This window comes from Pelmatolapia mariae, linkage group LG1, assembly GCF_036321145.2.
Source record: "Pelmatolapia mariae isolate MD_Pm_ZW linkage group LG1, Pm_UMD_F_2, whole genome shotgun sequence".
NCBI lineage: Eukaryota > Metazoa > Chordata > Actinopteri > Cichliformes > Cichlidae > Pelmatolapia > Pelmatolapia mariae.
The window spans coordinates 33,946,053-33,970,903 of record NC_086227.1 but is presented as its reverse complement, the minus strand read 5'-3'; the positions used below and the strand labels follow the sequence as shown (position 1 = coordinate 33,970,903).

The window sequence follows — 24,851 nt, the reverse complement described above, 5'->3', positions numbered from 1 at the left end:
CCCCCTTCACATCTGGAGTTATTTTAAAAGTCATTTAAAACACAATGTTTATTTTTTGGCTTTAATGCTTTTTGCTTTTCTTCTTCTTCTTCTTCCTCACAATTGTTTGTTAAGAAGTTTATGTTTGCTTTTTTGTTTCATGTTGATTAAAAGATTTACATTGTTCTTTAAGTGTGCCAGGTAAATAATAATGGCACATGGCACTCTACGATTGTGCTAAAACCTGGAAATTTGAAAACTTTTTTGGTCTGCCTTCAGGGTGTGATTATCTTTCCTGCTGCAGCAAACCTACATGTGCATCATCTGTGCAAAACATTCACATAGGAAATGTATAAGGGAGCACTTAAATCTGCAGTCATCTTTAGTAAATGACCACTGGGGCTCGAGTAATAGAACATGTTATCAACTAAACTCAGGGTTGGCTGTTGGAACCTCAGCCTCTCCATAGGCCAGAGTGTCTTTGAGCAAGATGATGGGATAGCACAGCAGCACTGCCATCATGTATTTGAGTTTGTGTGGATAGGTATATGAGAAACACTGAAAAGTGCTTTGAATTCTTGTAAAGCAGAAAATCAATTTTTAACTACAGGCCATGTACCTAAAAATTAATGTCATGTTCTGATGTTTTGTTTTTTATTGTTTTTCATCATTTTCTGGAGAAAATTGTCTGACTAAAATACCCCCCTTTCTTTCTGTCTCCACAGTGGGGTGCCCAGAGAAGTGTGCACAGCGAGCGTGCACAGCAGACGGCGAGTGCTGCCACCCTCAGTGTCTGGGCAGCTGCACAGTCCCCGATAGTGACACAGCATGTACTGCATGTGTGCATTACTATTACCAAGGCCGCTGCATGGCTGACTGCCCCCCAGGCACCTACAAGTTTGAGGGCTGGAGCTGCATCAGTGCCGAGCTTTGCTCCAAAGCCCAATTTACCGACCTTGACAGATACGTTATCCATGGAGGAGAGTGCATGCCTGAATGTCCATCTGGGTACACACGCGCTGCACCAAACAGGTGAGCTGCTGTTCAACCTGAATTTACCCTGGTTTAACACCCTCCTTATTGTTGCTTGCTAATATTGAATTTTGTTCAATTCTTACTGTTAGCTTAGAGACAGCCAGCCATCATAGTCTCTGTATGGCCTTCAAAATAGTGAAGGCTGTTAAGCATGCCGAGGAATTTCACCTAGACATGCTTTGGCTGCTTCTGTGAAATGTTGACGTCAAATCTTTCAGGGACAGAAATGTAAAAAAAAGAAAGAAAAAAAACAACAACAACAACGCTAAACCAGTTTGGCAAATAGATGTCTGTCAGGAATGACGCTGTACATTCACTGTCTCCTGCCTTTCTCTCTGTCTGTCTCCAGTATGTTTTGCACAGCTTGTGATGGTCTGTGTGATAAAGTATGTGATGGGAAGGTCATCGACTCCATGACTGCTGCTCAGTCTCTCAAAGGCTGCACTGTTATCAAAGGCAACCTGCAAATCAACATCCGCAGAGGCCGTAAGTACTGCGGTGTAACACAGCAATACGACTGTTAATACTCGCATTTCTTTGTGAGGGAGGCCTGAGGAGTTTCTCAGCTGGTGTAGAACATTATAAAGATCTGTTATATTCACACCATTAAATCAGACGCAAAAAGAAGTTATCACAGATTTTGCTACTTGAGAAAGTCACATGAGAACTCAACAATTTGAATATATTTCATTGTCCATTCAGGAAAGCTATCCTCATGGATTACAACAGTTTAAAAATGGTTCTATAATAACATTATTTTACAGTAACAAGGTAATTTATAGTTCAAAATAATCCTTATTTGTCTCCTCTTGGGCCTTTGTGCAGCCTGTGATTTAATCTACTGACTGAAACAACCTGGTTCAGTTCCCCTGTCCCTACCTTTAAGCTACCTTTGCTCTTATTGGCTTCCCTTCTTAAATAGAAGGTTTGTAAATAGTAGGTGGGTGGAGCTTTTGTGCTCACAGCCAGAGCTCTCAGGGTTTAACCCATATGAAAAATGCTGGCACACTCCAAGGCAGTTTTAAACTTTAAACAAAGAAAAATAACCAGGTTTGTTTTTTGTAAGCGGGGCTTAATGTTCTCAAGCTTAACGCATTTATGATTATCATATGGCCAGAAATGACAGGAAAATGTTGATACCTCTGTTAATTAGGTTCTACAGACCTTTTGGATGAAACACACTTGTTTAGGCATATGTCTGAAGGTCCATTTTGTTCCAGGAATAAGTCCTGGCCATGTGCCTAAGATAAACATATTACATATATCTGCTTACTTTCACACAGTATAGAGTCAACTGAAATGGAGCATTTAGCCCATTTTAGTCTGAGTTTTCACTCATGGTGATTGCTTGTACACATGCTGAAATTTGAGCCATGTTTAAAAATTAGCATCCATCATTGTAACAGCATATATATGACAGGAAATGCGTAAAATGATAATAAGTCCCCTTTAAGCCAGCAATGAAATACTAAAGGCTAAAATGCATCAATAGATAAATGAATGTGTTTGTGACGGTCTGTGTCTTTAGATAACATGGTGGCAGAGCTGGAAAGTTTCACAGGTCTGATCCAAAGGGTGACTGGTTACGTACGGATCATACACTCGCACACACTGAGCTCCCTTGCATTCCTTCGGAGCCTGAGATACATCGATGGAGAAAACCTCCATGAAGAGTAAGAACACACACACTTCTCTACATGGATAAACATACAGCCAAGGTTTTAATCTCAATGCCTTACAGTGGAGACGGATGTTTGTGCATTGGGACACTCTGAGCTCATTTCTTCTCATGTACTTTTCTCAAGGATTCACCTGAATATTAATTACTTCTATTCATTTATTCAATTCTGTTTTATTAGTTTAGTGCCATTTCACAGTAAACATTGCCTCAAGGTGCTTTATAGTGTAAGGTAAAAGTAAAAGACCCCATAGAGAAAAAAAAAGTGGTTCTCTCTCTCATTTTACTTTTGAAAACTCTAGGAACCACAAAAAATTAGTGCTCAACAAACACAACTCTTGAGTAACTACATTTTTAGCTAATATACAAGAATGATGTGATCCAACATCCTCAAGATGTTCAATCTTTAGTGAAAAAAGTTAAACAAAACTTGAACAAGTGCAGTTGTTTGTTTTTTGTTTGTGAATAAGGTATAACCTCCAACAGTCCCAGGAAAGGTTCTCTCAGGGTCATTGAGAGGCCTTCGTTTCCCTCCTCCATCTGTTTGTGTTCACAGGAATCTTACTGTCCCAAGGCCCACATTACAGTCATTCCTTGATGTCTGGGTGTTACCCAGAGAATCATAAAGAAAACCTCCTCTCCAGCACACAAAAAAAATGTCAGCCCCTGGTTAATCGGATTTGCCAGGTGATTTTTATCCTGCTGTCAAGCAGTCCCTCTGCTGTCTAACTGGGTCATTAAACCTCCAGCTAGAAGAGAGATCTACCGAGAAGAGTAAAATAGCTACATTTTGTTCAATTAGCATAGCTTCCCCTAATAGACAAGTCACTAGTGGATATGTTGTGTAGTTTTCCATTACGTGCTGAAAATAAGGCCTTAACCTTGGTGGGAAAGTTGGCTCTCAGCCTAGCATGAATCACTATACACACAATACGCTCATAGATAAACATACACGAATGAATGTAGAACGAAGCAGCATATTGATGACTGTAATCCATTCATCTCCTCCTCTTTCTGCCCTCTAGCATGTATGCCTTCTCTGCATTCGACAACCAACAGTTACAGTATCTTTGGGACTGGAAGCAGCACAATCTGACCATCAAAACAGGAAAGCTGTTCTTCAGAGCCAACCCGAAGCTGTGCATGTCCGAGATCCGCAAAATGTGGAACAAAACAGGCATCCAGGCCCGCTTTGATGAGAGTGATTTCCGAAACAACGGCGACAGAGCCAGCTGTAAGGGTCAAAATGAGCTTCAGTTTGAAAACCACAAACATTTAAATTGCTATGTCCAGTTCATGTGCTGAAGTTACTCTAGTTTACTAGAAGTTTGCAAACACCTCTTTTGAGCGTGATGCTGTTCTGCTTCTTATGTCAGTATTTACTGCACCACTCTGTCAACACTAATTGCTGAATATTAATGCACACATACTGAAGCGCTTTTCTTTCTTTTCTTTTCTTTTTTTTTAACTCCTTGCTCCCTCCATAGGTGAAAGCACTATTCTGAAATTTAAGTCTAACAGCACCAGCAGCACAAGGATCAAGCTGACATGGCAGCGCTACCGGCCCCCTGACTACAGAGACCTCATCAGCTTCATTGTCTACTACAAGGAAGCGTATGTTTTTTGTTTATTTTAGTTTATCTGCAGGCTGAGTGTTACTGAGCTGAATCTTAATCCCACCACTTTATCAGCCAACATGTTTTAAGTTAACTGTCAGAGGTTAGGTTCCAGAAACATTAACAGGACTTTAAATACAGGAAATTTTTCTTTAATCAAGTTTCTATATTAACTTGGTACATAGTTTCACAAATGTCCAGAGAATCAGCAATAGGAAATCTCACTTAATGGTTTTCCAGCCACAACTATCGGGCGAATATTAGGAGCTGACTTTAAGTGGACATTTAAGTGTTAAATCGTTGCAGAAGAATGAGGGGAAAAACTGATGCAAAGACATGATGTATTAAAAATGGTGAGCCGGGCAACAAACAAATATAGCAAAGTAAAAAACACGATGGAAATGTGGTCTTTCTGTCTGTGTTAACTATTATTTTGAGGAAGATGAGATTTTTGTGTTTTGCTGACATTCTTCAGTTGTGTAATAAAAAAACACATGAATAAAATAGATGTACAGTAATAAATTAATAATTCACCCTTTTCTTCCAGGCCCTACCAGAACATCACAGAGTTTGAGGGACAGGATGGCTGTGGCTCCAACAGCTGGAATATGGTGGATGTGGAGCTGAGGCCTGACAAGGAGTCAGATCCTGGAGTTCTTCTGTCCAACCTGAAGCCGTGGACACAGTATGCTATCTTTGTTAAAGCTATCACACTCACAGTGGAGGATAGACACATGCCAGGAGCCAAGAGCAAGGTGGTCTACATCCGCACCAGCCCCTCAGGTAAACACCACAACAGCACAAATCAAAAGTTACAGTCTCTTACAGTCTGTACTTTCTTCTCTCTGAAAGTGGAGAAAGTACTTGTTTTTGTTCGTTAGAATAACCAGGGAGTTAAAGAGCAAAATTGTTGTTTGACTAAGCCACCACTAAATATCCCCAAGTAATTTGAAGTCTCTGCCTTTGTTTTCATTCAACATAAGCAGCTGAAATGGGAAGGAAATTGAAATAAAATGACATTTATGTAGCACTTTTCTGGTGTTACTGACTTCTCAGTGCTAGACACTGCAAACCCCATTTTCACCCACACCTTCATATACTGCTTTATTCTTCAGTGTGTTATCTATTTCAAAACCATCTGTCCAGGGTAGTGTACATCCTGGACAGGTCACCAGTCCATCCCAAGGCCAGCACAGAGTGACACACAACCATTCATTCCCACGATCAATTTAGAATCGCCAATTAATCTAACACGCACGTCTTTGGACTGTGGGAGGAAACCAGAATATGCAGGGAGAACCAACATATGCACAGGGAACACAAGCAAACAGCACAAACCACAACTGGTGCCGTTTAACCCAACCCAAAAATAAAGATTCATCATTTGGTTTTAGTGCCAAAGCTAATCGTAAACTAGTCAGTCAAAAAAAAACAAACCCCAAACATATTTGACTGGTCCATATCTTTAGTTGCAGAATTGCAGGTATCCTGCTGTGGGCATGTTTTCACCACCACTGCATTGTAGCTTTGTCTGTGTTGTTCGACTCCCCTCTATCGTTCGGTCTAAACAATCCCAGAGGGGCATTACTGTATCCCCACCAATGCATAGCATTGTTTTCAGCTGGCTTTCTGGCCTTACTGTTTGGCTGTTGCCAAACTGTCACTGACCTCTGGTGGTTTGAATTAGCAACTGCATTATTTCCCTTATTAGTTTAACAAAAGTAGCAAACAACTGTGATGTTACTGAAAATCATATCCTTGGAGTATATTTTTATACTAAATGGTTTGGTATACCTTAAAACCATCGTACAGCATATGCTCAGTTGCTACTTGTTTTGCAAATAGAAGTGGATTAAAGCATTTCTGGATTTTATCCAAACATACTGTAAGGAGATGGAGAGGAAGACTGTTTGAAATAAACACAGCTGCAAGTCAAAGAGATGGAGAAAATCTGATTTAAACAAACTGTAATATACTGCAGTAATTAGATGAAATGGAAAGCTGCTTTAAATAAGTCCAGCTGCAGTGTAAAGACGTAGCAGCACTGTGATGTCAGAGGATCACATCTGCACTGGCAGCCTGAAGGAGAAAAGAGTTTACTCAAACGTTGTTAGAAATCAGTTTATGTCTCCGTCCTTCTCAGCACCCTCCATGCCTCAGGATGTGCGAGCGTACTCCAACTCATCCACTCAACTGGTGGTACGCTGGTCGCCCCCTGTCTCAGCGAATGGGAACCAGACATACTACTTGGTAAGATGGCAGCAGCAAGCGGAAGACCGAGAGCTGTATCAGCACAATTATTGCTCCAAAGGTACGTACACACACACACACGCGCACAGGCACAGGCACAAACTTCCATTGCCACCACTGCTGCTAATAATTAAGTCACAAACGGACTACAAATCTTTCTCTTTCTCCTGCAGAGTTGAAGATTCCCATTAGGATCGCTGCCATAGGGGTGGGAGACCAGGAAGAGGAGACAAAGCCGACTAAACTAAATCCCGATGGGGCAGGTAAAGGCTGTTGTCCCTGCCCCAAATCAGTGGAAGACCTGGAGGCTGAAGCTGCTGACGCCTCTTACCGAAAAGTCTTTGAAAACTTCCTGCACAACTCCATTTTCACACCAAGGTGATTAACCCAAGATCGTTATTTCTCCATGTGGCACAGCCGTTGTGTAGCTACGGCAACATTTAACTTGATTTTTACCCCTATGTGAACTAACCAAATATCTATGCATGCACAATTTGAGTAATTTTTCAGGTTAGCAAAACAGAGATCAGTTTCTTCCTTCGGTCTTTAGTCATTATACAGTATAATTATGCATAGCAGTTACAAGAACATAGCCTAATGAGGAGTGATAATTCAGTCTTTATATTTTTTTATCCTTCTTGCAATTTCCCTACAAATGTATTTACTTTTTCTTCATTTCCCTGCATAGTGGCTCAGCCTTCTGTTTGATTTGGATAGTGATAGGTAGTCACCCTGCTGCATTGCACTTCGGACATCTGCATCACATTATTTCTTTATGTCTCAACACACATGTGCATGTCCATTGGGAATAATTAGTTCTTGGTGTGTTTTGCCAGGCCAGAATAAAGGGATTTGTGTACTTCCATCTAAAGATAAACGTCAAGTGTCATCATATATTCTGCACTTACTTTTGAGCTTACCTTTAACAGATGTGTGCAAACCAACATGAATGGGACAGTATCTGTAAACTCTGCTGATGTGATCATTACACGCCTACCAGAGTCTTTTACGGATTGGCTGGAACTGTTTAACTATAATTAGCCAAAGAAAACATTTCTTTCTTGGTGTTAGAAGAAATATAATTGAGGATAAATTGTCAAAAGCCATTTAAAAGGTGTCCACATTTCATTCTGGTTGAGACAAAACCATGGCAATAACATTGTCTGGTATTCCATCCAATGAAATATTATGAAATAAAGGCACATGTGGGAAACTACTTGGTAATCTCTTGTTGCTCAGCTGTGTTAGTGGGTCTGATATATCACATTTTGGCACATACTGTGTGCTTTGCCTGTAAGAGTTTAGTAACTAGAAAATTAACTGAGCTGTTCAGTAATTCTGTTTACAGTGTTCCTACCATGCTTCAGCCGAGCTGCTGAACCAAAAGCCAAGTGGCAACAAAAACAAAACAGATCACTTAAAACGTCAAGTTTGAGCAAAGTATTCCAGTAACTCTGGAATCAGCACAAAACTAAAGCGCTAAGAAGTAAACAACAAAGGAGACAGACAGGTTTCACCGCCTTGTGGTTTACCGCAGTGTTTCACATCCTGCTCCAAAGTATGAAAAATTGGCTTGTTGCACTCAGGTTGGGCTTAATGTCACTTAAAATGCACCTGTTTCACACTTATAATTTCTCCTCTGACTCTACTTTTCAGGCCAGCAGATCGTCGCCGCAGAGATCTGTTTGGCATCGCCAACTCTACTCACTCCCGCCGCAACCACCTGCACGGCAACAGTAGCACTGCCCCTCCTCTTCAAGCCGCTGGCAACAGCAGCACCCCCGAACAGGATCCGGCAGACCAAGAATTTGAATTCATTGAGCAATCAGTGACAGAACGTGAGCTGCAGATCTCTGGCTTGCAGCCTTTTACGGTTTACCGCATCGATGTTCATGCGTGCAATCGACAGGTCGTACGTTGCAGCGCAGCGGAGTTCGTCTTCTCCAGAACCAAGCCTGCAGGTCAGCAATTTGTTTTGAAACATTACAGGCAACTGGGATGCACATGACCAAGCTGTGATTTCTTTGATACCCATTGTAATTAAACTCTGGCTGTGATTTTTCCAGAAAAAGCCGATGACATCCCGGGTCCAGTGACCTGGGAAGGCCACGAGGACTGGGTGTTTCTGCGTTGGCCCACGCCGCCTCGTCCCAACGGACTTATCCTCATGTATGAGATCAAGTTTAAACTGGGTGCTGAGGTAGGACAAACTGCCTTTGTTTCCAGTAAATTCAGTAGTTTATTCAGAATTCTTTTTGCTCGTAGATCATTTTCTCCTCTGTATGAAGTGATTAATCTGAAGTAATACTTATAATACTGATAACTTTTAAGACCGGCAGGAAGTTCACAAAGTACATTGAAGCAAAAAGGACAGATGCTAATAGCAAACAAAAAACACAAAAGAAAAACAAAAAAGGGATGTGACATAAAAGCAAATCTATAAAAATAAGAGATAAAAGAGATTTTTTATGTTACCCAGTCTGACTGTCTGCCAGTCATTTAGCTAGAGCCAATTCACGTTTGCAAGTATCAAAGTCAACGCTGTAATCTCTCATTTTCCCTTTAATGAAAAACAAATGATCACTATTCCTTTAGTCTTCACTGCACAACACAGAATTTCAGTTTAACCTAATGCTCTGAAAATGTTGGGAAGTCAGTTCTGACACACAGAATGTGATGCAGAAGTGTGCTCATGTTAAAATGTGCTCATTTTAAATGCAGAACAGATTGAACCAACAAACAGGAGTTAAGTTTTAGAAACGCCATAAAAACAGTGGCAGCGCTGGGTCTCAGAAGTACATGTTAGCCAATCAAATACGCCACTGACCAGACATGAAACTTATTATTTATTCATCTTGAGGCAGAATGGGTCTGGCACCCTAAACCCTGTCCTTACTATTTATTGCACAGTACAAATTAAAAACAGCAGGCCCTTGGATGTTTGATTTGGATTTAGTAAAACGTACTCCATAATAAGCTCTCTTTTCTCTGTGTGTGTGTGTGTGTGTGTGTGTGTCAGACTGAGAAGCATGAATGTGTATCTGGTCAAATGTATCGGGCCCAGCGTGGCGTTCGGCTGTCCAACCTCAGTCCAGGAAACTACTCAGTCAGAGTGAGAGCCACGTCTCTGGCTGGCAATGGCTCCTGGACACAAACTGTGGATCTGTATGTGGCTGAACGTAAGTAAGACGCATGCTGTCATGCATCATTAGAGTTGATTGCACCTTTTTTTTTTTTTTTTTTTAAAGTTGTGCCTTTTTGTTTTCTAACAACTGAATGACGTCAAAACTACCAATGATATTAATCAAACTGTTCGACCCAGCAGGATATGAAAATATCTTCTACGCCATGATCTTCGTTCCCATCTCCATCATCATCTTCATCTGCCTTCTGATTGGAGTGATGGTTGTTCTCAACAGGAAAAGGTTTGTGCACAAGAAGTGTTTCATCACCTACGAAAGATCTATCCTGAGAAAGAGAATGCCATACTTTTCCCGAAAGAAACGCGACCCTGTATCAGGAAAAAACCCAAAATGAAAGGCATATGGGCATGTACTTTTCTTCCTTTTTCTTCCCCAAAATAAACACTTAAACAACGTACTAATGGGTGGTGTGGTCACACTGTGATCCACAGTCACTCAACCAACACACTAACCAAAGCAAAAATGCTTTTGCCAATTGTAGTCCATAAAACTAAGTGGCAAATAAAGCTAGAATTCCATCTGTTACGTGATTGGCACCCTGTTGTGTGTGGGGTTGTAATATTTAGTGTTTATGTTGAAATACCAAATTATCCTGAAGAGAACTGAAGATCATAAATTTGCATGATTTGAACTCAAAACAACCTGAAGTAATGAGTCTCCAGAAGAAATTAGCAACACCTGTCATACTATGATTTTACTTTAGGGCCTATTAATCTTTTTTCTGAGCCAGCCACAGTAGGTTTCCAAATTGAAATACTACAGTACTTGTTTTCACACGTGCACTGCAACAACTTCTCTAGTTTGTAAATCAGTCAGTCTTTAACCTGTCCATTCCTTAATACGAAGATCAAGTGCTAGAGAGCTGTGCATTGCTGCCTCCTGCTCTATCCAGGCACTGTTATGCCTAACAAATGCCAAGTATATCTGGGAGTGTAAATGCATCTGAAGCAAAAGTTTACTTGTGTCAACAGTGAATGTTGCATTTTACTAGTATTCTTTGTAAAATAAAAAATTTGATGTGCATGATTATACCCTTATGCACGCTCCCTGTTCTGTGTCTGTAAACATTTTTTTTTTTTTGTCAGGAACAGTGATCGGCTCGGAAATGGAGTTCTGTACGCTTCAGTGAACCCAGAGTACTTCAGCGCAGCAGAAAGTGAGTGAAGTTAAGCATTCCCGTCCATTCAGTGGCCTTTAGTTGAAAAACAAAACATTTGATAAGTACCTTTCATCAGCACTGCTGAGATGGAAATCTTGGTTATTAATAAGACTGCCTCAGCTTCAGCCACCATACACCTATAGGAATTTGGGTTTAAATCACATTTATAACCTATGCACATTAATAATAATGATGTTGGACCAGGGAGCAAAGTAAGCCATTGCAGCCAGTTTCTACCTAAATTTATCACTAATTTAAAGCCATGAAAATATATTACACTTGTACAACAATCACAATCGACCAGAAAACAACTGCAGTAATAACTAATAATTTGTCAGCTGGACTCTCTCCACTAGATTGAGGCTAGCTAATGTGTTGTTGAAAGATTCAATCTTTACATCACTATCTCTCTGTCTGCTTTGTTAAATAGCTAACACTGGATGTTGATAGGCTGCACACCTCAAAAAGTAATCATGCTTCTTTTGCTAACATAGAAATGCCTTTTTCTGTGCAGTGTATGTACCAGATGAGTGGGAAGTGGCACGGGAGAAGATCACCTTGAGCCGGGAGCTTGGCCAAGGGTCATTCGGCATGGTGTACGAAGGCATAGCCAAAGGTGTGGTCAAAGACGAACCAGAGACGCGTGTTGCCATTAAGACTGTTAATGAGTCGGCCAGCATGAGAGAGCGGATTGAATTCCTCAATGAAGCCTCCGTCATGAAGGAGTTCAATTGTCATCATGTGGTATGTGCTCACATAAATTCAGATCTTACGGAGAAATCAGGGTAGTTCATATTTTCTGACTAGTTAAGAAGAAATGGCCACATGGTTACATCAGTTCCCTTTGTTACCTGTGTTTGAATCATCCTTTGTTTGTTGCAGGTTCGTCTCCTGGGAGTGGTCTCTCAGGGCCAGCCCACCCTGGTTATCATGGAACTGATGACCCGAGGAGATCTAAAAAGTTACTTGCGCTCCTTGCGACCTAAAGAGGTAGTAAATTGTCGTCATACTGATCCGCAGAAAATGAGTACTGAATAAAAACAAAACTAAATATTTAATCTGTAGGGGTTTTTTTTGCATGATAGTAACTTAATTGTATCTCTATCCAGTGTAATGCAATGTTGTAATTAAGTGTAGTCAGAGAGTTTCACCTGTGGGTCAGATAATTCATGTTCACTTGTTCTCCTTCGTGTCTCCAGCAACAGTGGTCCAGCCTATCTCTCCCTCCTCTGAAGAAGATGCTTCAGATGGCAGGGCAGATTGCTGATGGCATGGCTTACCTCAACGCCAACAAGTTTGTCCACCGAGATCTGGCAGCCAGGAACTGCATGGTGGCCGAGGACTTTACTGTTAAGATCGGAGGTAAAGGATAAGTCTGGGGTCACTGTCATGTCACTGGGAGCATGCTCACTAAGTGTAAACTCAATTACAGAGTAAAGTAGAAAACACACCACTAGCATCATTAGCTATTTTCTAGACAGTTATAGCTACAATGCCTTGTTAAAATGTCTAAGGCTCATGTGATGTGCTGTCCAAGGGTGTTGTCACATCTTCTGTGTTTAGTCAGTTTACATTGAACTCTGTTCGTTTGTGCAGATGTTAGCACAGTAATAGCACTCGGCAGCGAACCAAAACAACTGCGCTGAAACCCTTTAGAGGAGGTGGTCTCAGTGCAGTTCCAAATGAACTCCAGAGCGGTTCGTTTATGGTGGGAACGTGATCTGACCCCCATCCGAACCAACTACAAATGCTTTGGATTCTGAATGGGGCAAGGCACTGTTAATGTCTGTACGAGCTACCATGACATGAGCTTAAATTCTCCTTCTTCTCTGATAGTCCAGAACACATCACTTTCTTCCTGTATTTGCTTTTGTTGCTTCCATCCACAGAAACTTCTGGCCAATGAGCGGACTGGGTTGTAGTCATGCATTTTGCTTTGCTTGGAGTTTACTTGGTTTTTTCTCTGTGTGAAAACAAACCAAACTGCAGGGAAAAGCTACAAGTTTACAAACTGATTAACTGATTCGGACCAGAGTAAACAAATCATAGGTGTGAAAACACCCTAAGTGATGGCAGTGAATGTAATGCTGTTTTAAGAGTTATAATACCAGTAAACAGCACCACTGTATGAAATACAAACCCACTCAAATTACACCAAGAAGTCAGGAAAAATTTTGCTTCACTTCCTTACTTTTGGTCTGTGTGCGCTTGTGTTTGTGTGTGTGAGTAGATTTTGGCATGACCAGAGACATCTATGAGACAGATTACTACCGCAAAGGTGGTAAAGGTTTGCTCCCCGTACGTTGGATGTCACCCGAGTCCCTGAAAGATGGAGTCTTTACCACCAACTCGGATGTCTGGTAAGCAGACGCATGAAAACACACATGGTGACTTCATTCTGTGTGTATACCGCTTCCAAAAATATGTCATCATTGTCATAAAGATAATGGAAAACACACTTTTTTGCCCCCCTCCCCATTTCCCACTATACAGGTCATTTGGGGTTGTGCTGTGGGAGATTGCCACTCTGGCAGAACAGCCCTACCAAGGTCTCTCTAATGAACAAGTTCTCCGTTTTGTCATGGAGGGGGGGCTTCTGGAGAAACCTCAGAACTGTCCCGATATGCTGTAAGACACATAAACTCCACACTGCACATTCACATACAATGCTCTCATGTCTGTTTTCCTCTTCTCTGCTGGTTAATTTTAATTATCCACTCAGTGAAGCGGCACTGCTGCCCTTCAGCCTGTGGTCTCTGGATTTGCTGAACTGCAGTACTGATTGCCTTCACAGCCCATCTATATTTCAGTGTGTGAACTTGTATTCTTTAAGATGTGTTTCTTCTTAATGTGAAACAGCCGCAGTATAAATCCACATCAAAAGAGTCATGAGTGTCACAGACAAATTTGGCCACCAACAAGAAAACACTGAAGGATGCATCAGATGGTGAAGTCATGCGGAGAACAAATGTGAAGTCCCAGGGTTTGCTCTCTTCCCTAACAGCAACAATTTTATAAATAATATTATTCATTAGCATATCTAGAAAATACGGTCTTACTAGTGCACTTCCCTGGTTAATAATAATATGTTGTGTCCTAATTGTTTGGTTTGCAGCGGACCTCATCTCTTGCTTTACAAAATAAAAATCAGCCCCAGTTTGACATCCTGGAGCTGCAGTCAGTTATACTCATAGCTTAGCACACTTAGCACAAACTCAGGATTGACAGTTCAAGCAAAAATACCATCTGATATTCACTGGGAACAATTCCCCCTCCTGCACTTCAGTTAACTGTGCAAAGCTGGGGCAGATTTGTGATATGTCAGCTTTACCTGGTAAATTTTGCACCGCACTTGTTGATTACTGTAGAAGCCTTCACCTTTGCTTATTCTTGTTTATGCATTTGGTGTTTTGGTGTTCAACAAACCACTTCTAGGTGCATTACTGCCCCCTTCTGGTTGTAGTAGCATGTTTGATACTACCGGGTACCAGTAAACACAAGAGAAAACGTTGATTCTAAGAAGATAAATATTGGTGTAAATTATTATTATAATTTTTTTTAAGTGACCATTTTAGAAATAGCGGAATCCACCTTACAGCAACTCTAAAACAAGTTAACATGCTTCTTTAATCCACTCAAACTGCAGTGTAAGTTTGACAAGTTATGACTGCTTGAGTCACAACTTGTTTGTCAGAATCAGGTTGGCTGCAGAGCTCTCTGTGCTGGATGCATGTGAAGGCAGCATCAGCTCAGCACTTCATAAACAAGAAGTGAGTGCACGAGGGTCATACAGCCATTTTAGCAACAGAAAGCAAACATTTGGCAAAAGTAAATATTGGTTTGTTGGTAGGAAAGTACAGTTCCTCTGGATAGGGTCATTACTGCAGGAGGACATGTTGTTGCTGAATATTGACCTGACCTATTTGTGTGTGTATGTGTGTGTTTGCAGGTTTGAGCTGATGCGAATGTGTTGGCAGTACAATCCTAAGATGCGTCCATCCTTTGTTGAGATCATCAGCAGCATAAAGGATGAGCTGGACCCGTGTTTCAGGGATGTCAGTTTCTTCTACAGCGCCGATAACAAGCCACCCGATGCGCCGCAGCTCCACCTGGAAAAGCTAGACAACATGGAAGATGTTCCTCTGGACATTCCTTCATCGACACAACTGCAGCAGACTCCAGCTCCCCAACAGACGCCCCCTTCCCCAAGCTCAGAAGCACCACCTGGCCCATCGCTAGCTCCCAGCTCACCTTCCTCTCCCTGCACGTCGAGAGCTGCCATGGACAAGCACCCCTCCGGCCAGCAAGCAGCTAATGGGCTGTCGGGGGCGGGGCACGCAGCGGGGTCGGGGCTCGGGACAGGCTCGAGCGTCACAATGCGTCCGTCTCTGGACGATCTGCCACCATATGCGCACATGAATGGAGGACGCAAAAATGAGCGTGCCATGCCTCTCCCGCAGTCCTCTGCCTGCTGATTGGACAACCCACCAGACTGCAAACCTTCCATCTGCTCGACATCTCAGTGGATGGAATAAAAATTTTTTTGTTGTTGTTGTTTTGGGGAATTTTTTTTGTTTGTTTTTTAAATCAAATACAGCAAACCGCGTGGTCCACCAGCTGGATGTGACCATTCAGTGAGACTCACAGGAAGACGGAGCAAACATGTTCTTCTTTTTCTTTTTTTCCTTTTCATAAAGTTTTGGTTTCTACCAGCTGGCTGTCCAACGTGACACTGCCCTCGAGTGGGAAGATCAAAAACACTACAAATAAGAAAAATATCAATAATTTGGGAGATCTCTTTCTCTCTCTTTATGGCTGAACTTATTTTATAATTCATCGTTTGTTACTTTTTTATATGTATTTACAAATGGGAGAAGAAAAATCTATAGGCCTTTATATAAAACGAGCGGCGTTTTGTTTGCTTTTGAACGGGCATTATGGTGAAAACATTAAGCATATCTAATGAAGAAGAAACTCTTAAGAGTGGCTGGCATGTCTCGTCGGTCGTTCAGTAGTGTGGTTGCTCTGCAGGCTGGGTGTCAGCTTAATGCCGGATCAACAGCCAACTCGCTGAATCAAACAACCAGAGGGGGAAAGGTCAACTCTGCCAAATTTATTGCCAAATTTATACTGTTTGTCAGATTCTCTCTTATGCAGTTTTGCCCTGTAATTCTCCAACACACTCCATTGAAAATTAAAGCAAAACAAATCTGCTACTGCACTATCTTGAAATAAAAGGGATATTACCTTCCCTCTACAGTGCTACACTACAGTAAATCTGACATTATAGACTTTGAAATTATCTGAAATTGAGCCACATCTTTTCACAAAGTGCTGTACCATTACGGTTAAACCGCCAAATACAGTCCATAAAGAAGCAAAAAAAAAAAAAAAATTAAAAAAAACAAACAAACTCAAAGCGAGGACTGCGGATGGAAAAAGTGTAAATGGGAAAAACAAACATAAACACGAGTTGTACAACGTCTCTCAGTCGGGGTTCTCCGAGTTCAGAGACGTCTTTGTTGTTGTATTCGAACAGGTATTTTTTTAGGCTAGTCATCGGTCTCCAACATTTACAACATCTCTCTGTGGGCAGAGCATTTATGTACACACCAGTTGTTTGTGTCACTTTTCTAACTTTTCTACAGTTGGAGACATTCATCGTGTACAGAAAGAAGCTGCTATTCCTTATTTCTCTTTGTGGTTGTAATATAGTCAATATCTATATATTAAAAAGAGAAAAAAAACTCCTTCAGGTTGGATCTACGAACGTTTCAACTACAGTCCATTTTTTTAATGCTTGTAACTGTGTAAAGTGTATCTGAGCTGGTTTCGTTTCTGTGTTTGCGTATAAGGTACGACTATTTGCCTTGTGTTTTGAAACACTTCCCCTCCCATCTGATTAGGGGACAGCGATGGGGGGCGACGACCATCGGTGTTCTTGTGCTCTCTCGGGACCCTTTTGCATCAGTCCTCTATGGTTTGGACTAAACCGCTTCTACCCATCATTATCACTCTAAGAGGCCAGGTGTCCCAACTAAATCTCAGGTCAAAGAGGAAAGTTTAATCCTGTTCTACTTTCCCGTTTGTTTTCTTCTTCTTTTTTTCCCCTTGTTCTGTCTAACCCAGAGACATCCAGCCTGGTGTGTGTTAAACCTCGGTCTCATTCTTATTCTCTCTGACTGCTTTTCTTTTTTTAAACAATACTCAAAAGCAGTGTTTTTACAACCGAATGGTTGTCAGGCTGCGTTTGATTTGACCTTTACACTTATGTATAGAAACCTAATACTGACAAAATGTAGAAGTGAGACATTTCAAAATGTAGCATTAAACACTGATAAACAATACTGTTAGTTAAATAATTCAGAAATCATATTAAAGGAAAGAAATATGTAATTTATGATAATCTTCTATTATACCAGCTCATCACCTTAGTTTCCCCCTTTTTTTGGAGGGTTTGTGCACACTTGCTGTTTGTTTAGTGCCTTTTAGCCACCTAGCAGCAAGAATACACTAAAAGGGGACACGCAGCGGCGTCGGGGCGAGCTAATCCTAGTTATCTACCTGAGCCACCTGGTTAACTCAAGCTAACTTATTATAAAACAAACTCCAGAGCAAAAAATAAGTTACTCACATTAATTACTCCTTTATTTGTTACCAACTATACAGGTGATAAGTACAGTTTACATTTTTACCTGAAGCATTTTACCCAGCAAGAAAATATTAACACATTTTCTTGCTGGCTCATGCTAGTTATACCTTTTTTTTTCTAGTTTATTATGAAAGAAAAGTGTTCATTAAATCATATGCTGCCATAATATGCCCTACTTCATGATAAAAACAAGAGCCGAATATGAAGATAATTGTGTTAAAAATGTGGTATTTGTACCAGAAATAGTCCTCATGCTAGTTTAGTTGGGGGGGGGGAAAGGTTAGCTGTAGCTAAGTGGCTAGCAGCTCTGTCAGATGATCCCCACACATGTATAAAAGTCCTGAAAAAGTGATTAATGACCAGATCAATCATTAAATGTGTGCCAAAACCCTCCCAAAATCTCGGGCAATGAAAGATAAAAAGATGTGTAAAGTGTTCTTTTTAGTCCACATTGTAATCATTTAGCTAACAGTATTATGTGAACTCACATTTCTTTTTTTCTGATACTGCATTTTGTCAGTTTCAGGGCTCTGTGTTAGTGCCGTGTGCAAACCTTAAGAGTACAATGCAAAACATAATTTATGTATTTCAGGCGAGTACAGAAACCTGTTTGTGGGATACTTTCACCTTCTTCTAATCAACTTCTGTCTCTTCATCAGGGGTGGTTTTCTTTAGGCTGCTAGAGTAACCCATATTATTTATCTTTTTTCAACATATAAATGTGTGTTTGTAGAAGATTGGGCTGAGACATGGGTGAAAATTAATCTTATAGCATTGAGAGGTTTTTTTTTTCCTTTGGGAACATTAAGATGTCACAGGTGACACTAAAAGGATTTATAAAAGGAACAAGTATTGAGGCCCTTCTCTTTGAGAATAAATCTTAATGGTATTCTTTATGAAGATTTACTGAAGAAAAACAATAATATATGATCAGAGTGGACCACATAAAAAGATTTTTAAAGGCTTATTTGCCTCTGAAAGCAGCATTTGTGTATCCCTTGCCCAAATGTTTCTTGGTTATTTATGTCCTTTTTGTGTGAAGTGTAAATCACTGTAAAAAAAAAAAATCCCCCATTAGATATTTTGTTTTCCTTCTTATATGTTGTCATTTTGTTTTGTTTTTTTTCTCTATTTTGGGGGAAGGTCTTGTTATTAATCCTTCAACCATCCATCTACCTCACTTTTTTCTTTTTTTTCCAATCTATTTACATGTACAGAACAACAAAACATCTCACCTACAGTTGACTGGCTGTAATGACGATCTCACTGCATGTTGTCAATAACATGGTCGAATCCAAACCACAAACCAAACCATCCTGGAAACATGGTAACAGTTCCAAGGGGAAAAACATGACCATCAAACATCTTGCTATTGAAGTTTGGCCCACGGTGGCTTTTATTTGGGCTTTCTAAAGTCTGGAGGAGCTGCTACAAACATACAAGAATGGAGAAAGGGCAGTTCTGTCCTTTGCACCTACTCTGCACATAATCCACCACCACATTGTAGGGTTACGAAGTAGCATGTAGAATCCCCCCCTTTTTATCTTTCGTATTTTTCGGGTTATCCTATAATCAGGTGGATGAAGTTGTGACCTAAGGTAGCCACTATATGGCAAACCCACGTATTCGCTTGGTAAAACACACACAATGCAAACTTTCTTTATGGTACTATAAATTACTAACGTTTAATATGAAAAAATATAATGAAGAGTACAACTTAAAAATGTTTTATGGGTGTATTGGGGCCACATTGAGAAATTACTCTATATTTTTTCATTATGTTGCCCTAATATTTGTACAGTTCTGGATGCCATTGTTGCTTGGAAAAACACTGTCGAGTGGGTTTTTCAAAGAGAGAAGTAGTAAATATAGCTGTAATTTAATAGTAGTGCATGAAACTGGGTCTACCTGAAGGCCATTTCCCACCTTTTAAATCCCACACATGACCTGTGCCATGATGTTTCTGACCTAGAAAGCCCACTGAAGATGTTAGACAATCATTCACTTTATTTTTCTGGTTTATAAAGACAATGCTGCTACTATATGCTGTTTCAAAACTTGTTTAAACACATAAGGATACATATATGCAGGACTGCAGGCTGACAACCACCAGTTTCACCATTTTCAGTGTGACAGTTTAAATCCGTGAAAGCCCTCACTGCCTTTTATTACACTTTGAAGCACCGCTGAGTCTAAAACGAGTTTTCTCTGGTGATTTCGTCTTCTAGCTGTGGACAGTATAGACCGGTTTCAACAGGCACACATTTTATGACCTTTTTTTGTCAATACTTGCAGCAGATATTTGGTATGTAGAAATGTTGATAAGTGAAGGTTGTGTGACTTCTGGATTTCACTATAACTATTAAATGCTCTCCCTCGTTTTTCTTTTCTTTTTTTAAACCCTTCTTCCTCTCCTGTCAGGGTCATAACTTCAAACTGGAGTCTCGGTAAGCCCAGCTGCAGGAAACGAATCCATGTTGGGTGGTCAGGATGGGTATTTTGGAGTTTGTGGTCTGAATTTTGCCTCACTTTTACCACTGGAACACCTCACAGAGCCGACATAAAATCAAATTTCGAATTTTTTTTTCTCTCTCCTTTTTTGTTACATTGATGGTCATTTTGTTACCTGTACTTTTGTTTGTGTAAATTATTCATAGCCTTCCAACTTTTTGCGTTTTTATTGAAATGATCTGTTAGACTGAGGTTTCATTTTGGTTTCTCTTTTGTACATGCTGTTGTAAGAATTTTTCCTGTTATCGATATATTCTGAGTTCTGGGAAAAATTATTGGCTGAAGGAAAAGAGAATGTCTGTTTCTCTGATTCTTTTTTTTTCTACAGGAGATTTAAGATGAATAAAAATGTATGCAAACTGTTTTGCTGCGTGTGTTTTGTTGGAACGTCGATGTTATTTGGGATGAATTTTGTATATTTCTAGTCAAGGTTTAAGGAAATATAGGTAGAACATCTCAGTGTATTTAATTTATAGTTCATAACATGAGCACAGGGAATGAATGACACTGAATTTATATAACAGGTTTAACATAAACGGCTGAAGCATGTTGCTTATTTTTCAAAAACAGTCTTTGGTAACAGTAATCTGTGACTATAAAGCGGATGTTGGATGCTGCTGCTTAAACCACGTGCTGTCCATGTTAATTTCAGTTTTTATCCAAGTATTCCCTGTGAGCCAAAGGTCAATTCAGTAGGATCTAAACGCTTTGTCAGTTTTTTCTAGTCTTGGCTCTGTGTGATGTCAGTGAGTTTAACATGGCCATCTCAGGCACACAGCTCTCTGTATGCAGAGGCTCTACTCCAGTGTTTTCCACCTGTGCCGCGGAAGATTATCTGGTTCCACCTGATTAGTACTCTAAGCGATCAGTGTGAGTAATGGGAAGAACAATTACAACTACCTGCTCTAATTAAATGGGTTGCCAACTGCCAGTGAAACAGAAATATAATAGTCATCCTGTGAGACAATGCAAATATTTGAAAAGAAAAAGTAGTCAGTCTGACCTGGGTCCTGGAGAAAACTCTGACCCAGATGAAGGCCCTAGCGGTCAGAAGAAAGCAAAAAAGGTACACTGGGGACAAACTGAGCCAATTCTGCTATACCTTGTGCGCGGGGAAAAATGATCAATATGCTTTTTGTGACATTTTTGTTTGGTGGTGTGCCGTGTGATTTTTCTAATGTGAAATATGTGCCGTGGCTCCAAAAGGTTTGGAAACACTGCTCTACTCGTCTCATGTTTGCAAGGGCCAGCCAATCAGTTAATACTGATCTTAAAAGGGGAGGAGCAAACTAAAATAAAGACTATTTTGAGCTGTGATTCATGCAAATCTACTCTATAATAGAGTCAGTGAATAAATAAATTGAGCTGTAAATGAAAATAGGTCCAAATAGTAGTCACAGGAGATCATATGACTCCATCTCACCCTATCCATCAGTATTTTCCTCTTCATGCCAACCATGTCCATAGCAGGTCTCACTCATCTTGTCAATGTTCCGCTTTCACTCTTGCTGCTATCCCTCCATACTGGGACTGTTTCCTCAACAGCAGTAAGTGAGAAATAACTGATGGAGTGAACAGGATGTATGCAGGTAAACTCCAGATTGAGATGAGGGGAAAATGTCGGATTGCGGTCGATGTTACAGAAAGACAGAGGTCTAAAACCAGGCAGAAGGCTTTTTATTAAAAAATTTAAATAATTAATTGTTGTCTGAAAATAATATTGATATGAAGGCTATTTGCATTTCCAGGAGCTGGAGCCGGCAACCTTTTTTTCTTTGCCAAGGAAAACTGCATGACACACTGGCAGACAGAAAAGACCATTTGGCGAAAGTATCAATTCTGGGGATCTGGAACATGGAAAGTAGAATATCTAAACAAATGTAACCAGCTAATCTCAAACACCGGTTATAATTTGCGTATCTCTGGTGTTTTTCACCACTGGTTTGTACACACATACAGAAAGACATTACATGACATCCACTTCAAATTGGCCTACAGGATGATGCTATGATACATTATATTGAGACACACGATTCTAATCTGATATTACATTCAGCACCAAACCACAACAACACTTCCCTCATGGTGCTTTATATTGTAAGGTCAAGACCCTACAATAATACACAAAAACTCCAACCCCCTATGAGCAAGCACTTTGGCGACAGTGGGAAGGAAAAACTCTCTTTTAAAAGAGAGAAACCTCCGGCAGAAGCAAGCTCTGGAATGGGGTGGCCATCTGCCACGGCCAGTTGGCGATGAGGGAAGGAAGGCGGTTTTAAAATTACATTTAGAAATTAAATTTTGTTACATTTTAGCGTAGGCATGAGAAAGCCCTAAAGATTACATTTTGGCTCTTCAACTTGGCATGTTTTTTGAAGGTTTTGACGATTACTTCGTCAATCACTGAGTTTCTTGACTTCATTAAAAGTACTGGAGAAGGCAACCTTTCATGGAGTTCATTGTATACTGTCAGGCTGAGTTGTTCAATGTTCTCTGAGGACATTTTGTAGTTTTTGGACAAAATTTTGTTCCAGATCTTATGGGAAACCCTCTGCATAATAAACTCAGATGTATCTGGATGCCATGTCGCCGTCTCATTTCCTTCAGCCATAGCGTGCATTACCAGATCTTTAGTGAAATTTTTCACAACTTCCTTGTACTCTTCTCTGTTTTCAGAGACACTGAGTACTCTTTTTGGTAAAGCCAACAGGTGTTTGGTGAAGGTTGGGACAGTAATGTTATCAAGCTGTTCCCTCAGATTAAAAATCAAACGTTTTTCCTTGCAGTTATGTGTTTTGCAAAGATCCTTGAGAATGGCCTTGTCTAGATTTTTCAGCCATTTTGGGGATAGATCCATTTTGGGAAAGACAGACTGTCCTTCTCCTGTTTTAGGATCAGGATTTCACGTTTCAATGTGAATTCAACGTTTCTGGTCTTTTCCTTATCTGAACAAGTCTGATCCCCTTTTTCTTTGATGGCACTGCTCCTTTCCACTTTGCGTGACACTGATTCGTCAGTGGGTTCTCCAGCTTGGATCTCACATTGGTCCAGCTTGGTGCGCATCAGTGAAATTTGAGCCATCAGCTGTTTGATTTGCTGCCTGGCTTTCTTTGCATCCTCTTTTAAAACTTGATTTTCAGACAGAGTGTTTAGGAAAGCTTTCCTAACCTGAATAAGGACATCGAGTGTACTTTTTGGCAGAGTGGCAGAGTGCACACAAATTGTGGTATCCCGTGTTTCTGGTTGCAGATATTCAAATATGACTGAGGGTAGCAGAACAAAAGTACATCTAATGCAGTGGTTCCCAAACTTTTTTTACTAGGCCCCCCTTTGTTTACAAAAAAATCTTCGCGCCCCCCCACCACCACCTAACCCCCCGCGCACAAACACATCTTCCAACCACACACACCCATATTTTGTTTTCAAACTCCATTGCGGTTTATTTCACACCTCAAACATTTAGTAAACTGCAATAAATTACAGGTAGTAATAAAATACACTACTAACTCTTTTACACTACGTCCACACCTTGGCACTTGTGCAGGTGAAGCCAAAGGGAAGATATGCTTCACTATATTTTCTAGTGTTTGAATTGGAAGGAAGTTGGTTTGGAAACATATTTCGCGATGCTTCATCTCCTGCTTTGCGTTTGTGTGGGAGCCCCGTCAAAAACCTGTGCATTACGCTAGTCCAAGCATTCTTTTTCTTTTTTTCTTTTTCTTTATCAACTTTTTGACCTTCTGTCCAGAGAGAGGAGGTTCAGGTCTATTCAAACAGACACTAAGAGAATCCAAAGCTGTACAGACCCTCATTAAACACCGTCACACAACTGTGGGTCAATATGAACGCATCATGCAGGTGTACGAGGCGGGAACTCTGAGATTTTTTGCGTCTGTCTCTGTTACTTACGTGTAAGGTAGGAAGGATAATATTTAAAATAAGCGGGCGAACTGATCTATAAATGTTATATAAATCACTGTTGTGCGGACATCAAAGTGCTGATAGTGAAGTGCAGACCCTTTTATTTACCGAGGGAGTTCAGTGCTGTGTTTCTGCTGGCTGTTTACATCCCGCCGCGTTCTGATTGGACCACAGCGCTAGGACTGCTGCATGACGTCATCAGCAAGCACGAGACCGCTCACCCAGATGCTGTGTTTGTTGTTGCCAGGGATTTTAATCACTGCAACCGTCTACAGCTATGTAAGGGGCGCATACAAGGCAGTGCCTCGCTAGAACTGTAATTACCCCTAACCTGTAAATTTGCAATTTTTGTACAGATCTCTGCATATACACCTTAATATTGCATACTCTGTATATATTATCACTGTGACAGTGTTGCAACTACTTGCACTTTAAATTCTTTTAACACCCACATATAAGCTACAAGATTTACAAAGCACTGTTTTACTTATTATTACTTTCTTTTAGTTGTGTGAAGGGAACCCACAAAGTAAGAATTTATCAGTCCCATTTATCAGTATTAATTCAGATATGTCCCTCTGAGGAACAGCTGGACTGGATGGTGAATTTTTGTTTTTTATGGGCCAATGTTTGTTTGTTTGTTTTTGTAACGGTATAAACAGTGAAAGGTGGGGGATTGGCCAATTGGTCACAGTTGACTCTGGGCTGGACCAATTACAGTCAAGGAGGTTGGATGCACCCTCCTCCGGCTCTCAAAGCAGTCTTATCACAGACAAACAGAAGAAAATGGTATTGAGGTATATGTATGGGCTCAAAATGTGGTCATAAAGGTATCCGTATTGAGGTT

The 24,851-nt window shown here is 40.5% G+C and overlaps 1 protein-coding gene across 1 annotated transcript in view; it reads left to right on the top strand.

The window, feature by feature from the left end:
* The window catches only part of igf1rb (insulin-like growth factor 1b receptor), a 66,745-nt gene extending 46,300 nt beyond the window's left edge, over nucleotides 1-20,445 (top strand). Inside the window, exons 3-21 of the mRNA XM_063479614.1 lie at nucleotides 705-1,011; nucleotides 1,364-1,500; nucleotides 2,543-2,687; nucleotides 3,718-3,926; nucleotides 4,180-4,306; nucleotides 4,856-5,091; nucleotides 6,452-6,619; nucleotides 6,732-6,936; nucleotides 8,215-8,519; nucleotides 8,625-8,758; nucleotides 9,578-9,737; nucleotides 9,884-9,983; nucleotides 10,847-10,917; nucleotides 11,435-11,664; nucleotides 11,803-11,910; nucleotides 12,120-12,282; nucleotides 13,151-13,280; nucleotides 13,414-13,548; nucleotides 14,870-20,445. Coding sequence (XP_063335684.1) covers nucleotides 705-1,011; nucleotides 1,364-1,500; nucleotides 2,543-2,687; nucleotides 3,718-3,926; nucleotides 4,180-4,306; nucleotides 4,856-5,091; nucleotides 6,452-6,619; nucleotides 6,732-6,936; nucleotides 8,215-8,519; nucleotides 8,625-8,758; nucleotides 9,578-9,737; nucleotides 9,884-9,983; nucleotides 10,847-10,917; nucleotides 11,435-11,664; nucleotides 11,803-11,910; nucleotides 12,120-12,282; nucleotides 13,151-13,280; nucleotides 13,414-13,548; nucleotides 14,870-15,395 — 3,596 coding nt within the window. The 3' untranslated portion in view covers nucleotides 15,396-20,445. The remainder of the gene's footprint in view (nucleotides 1-704; nucleotides 1,012-1,363; nucleotides 1,501-2,542; nucleotides 2,688-3,717; nucleotides 3,927-4,179; nucleotides 4,307-4,855; nucleotides 5,092-6,451; nucleotides 6,620-6,731; nucleotides 6,937-8,214; nucleotides 8,520-8,624; nucleotides 8,759-9,577; nucleotides 9,738-9,883; nucleotides 9,984-10,846; nucleotides 10,918-11,434; nucleotides 11,665-11,802; nucleotides 11,911-12,119; nucleotides 12,283-13,150; nucleotides 13,281-13,413; nucleotides 13,549-14,869) is intronic.
* Nucleotides 20,446-24,851: the final 4,406 nt, after the last annotated feature.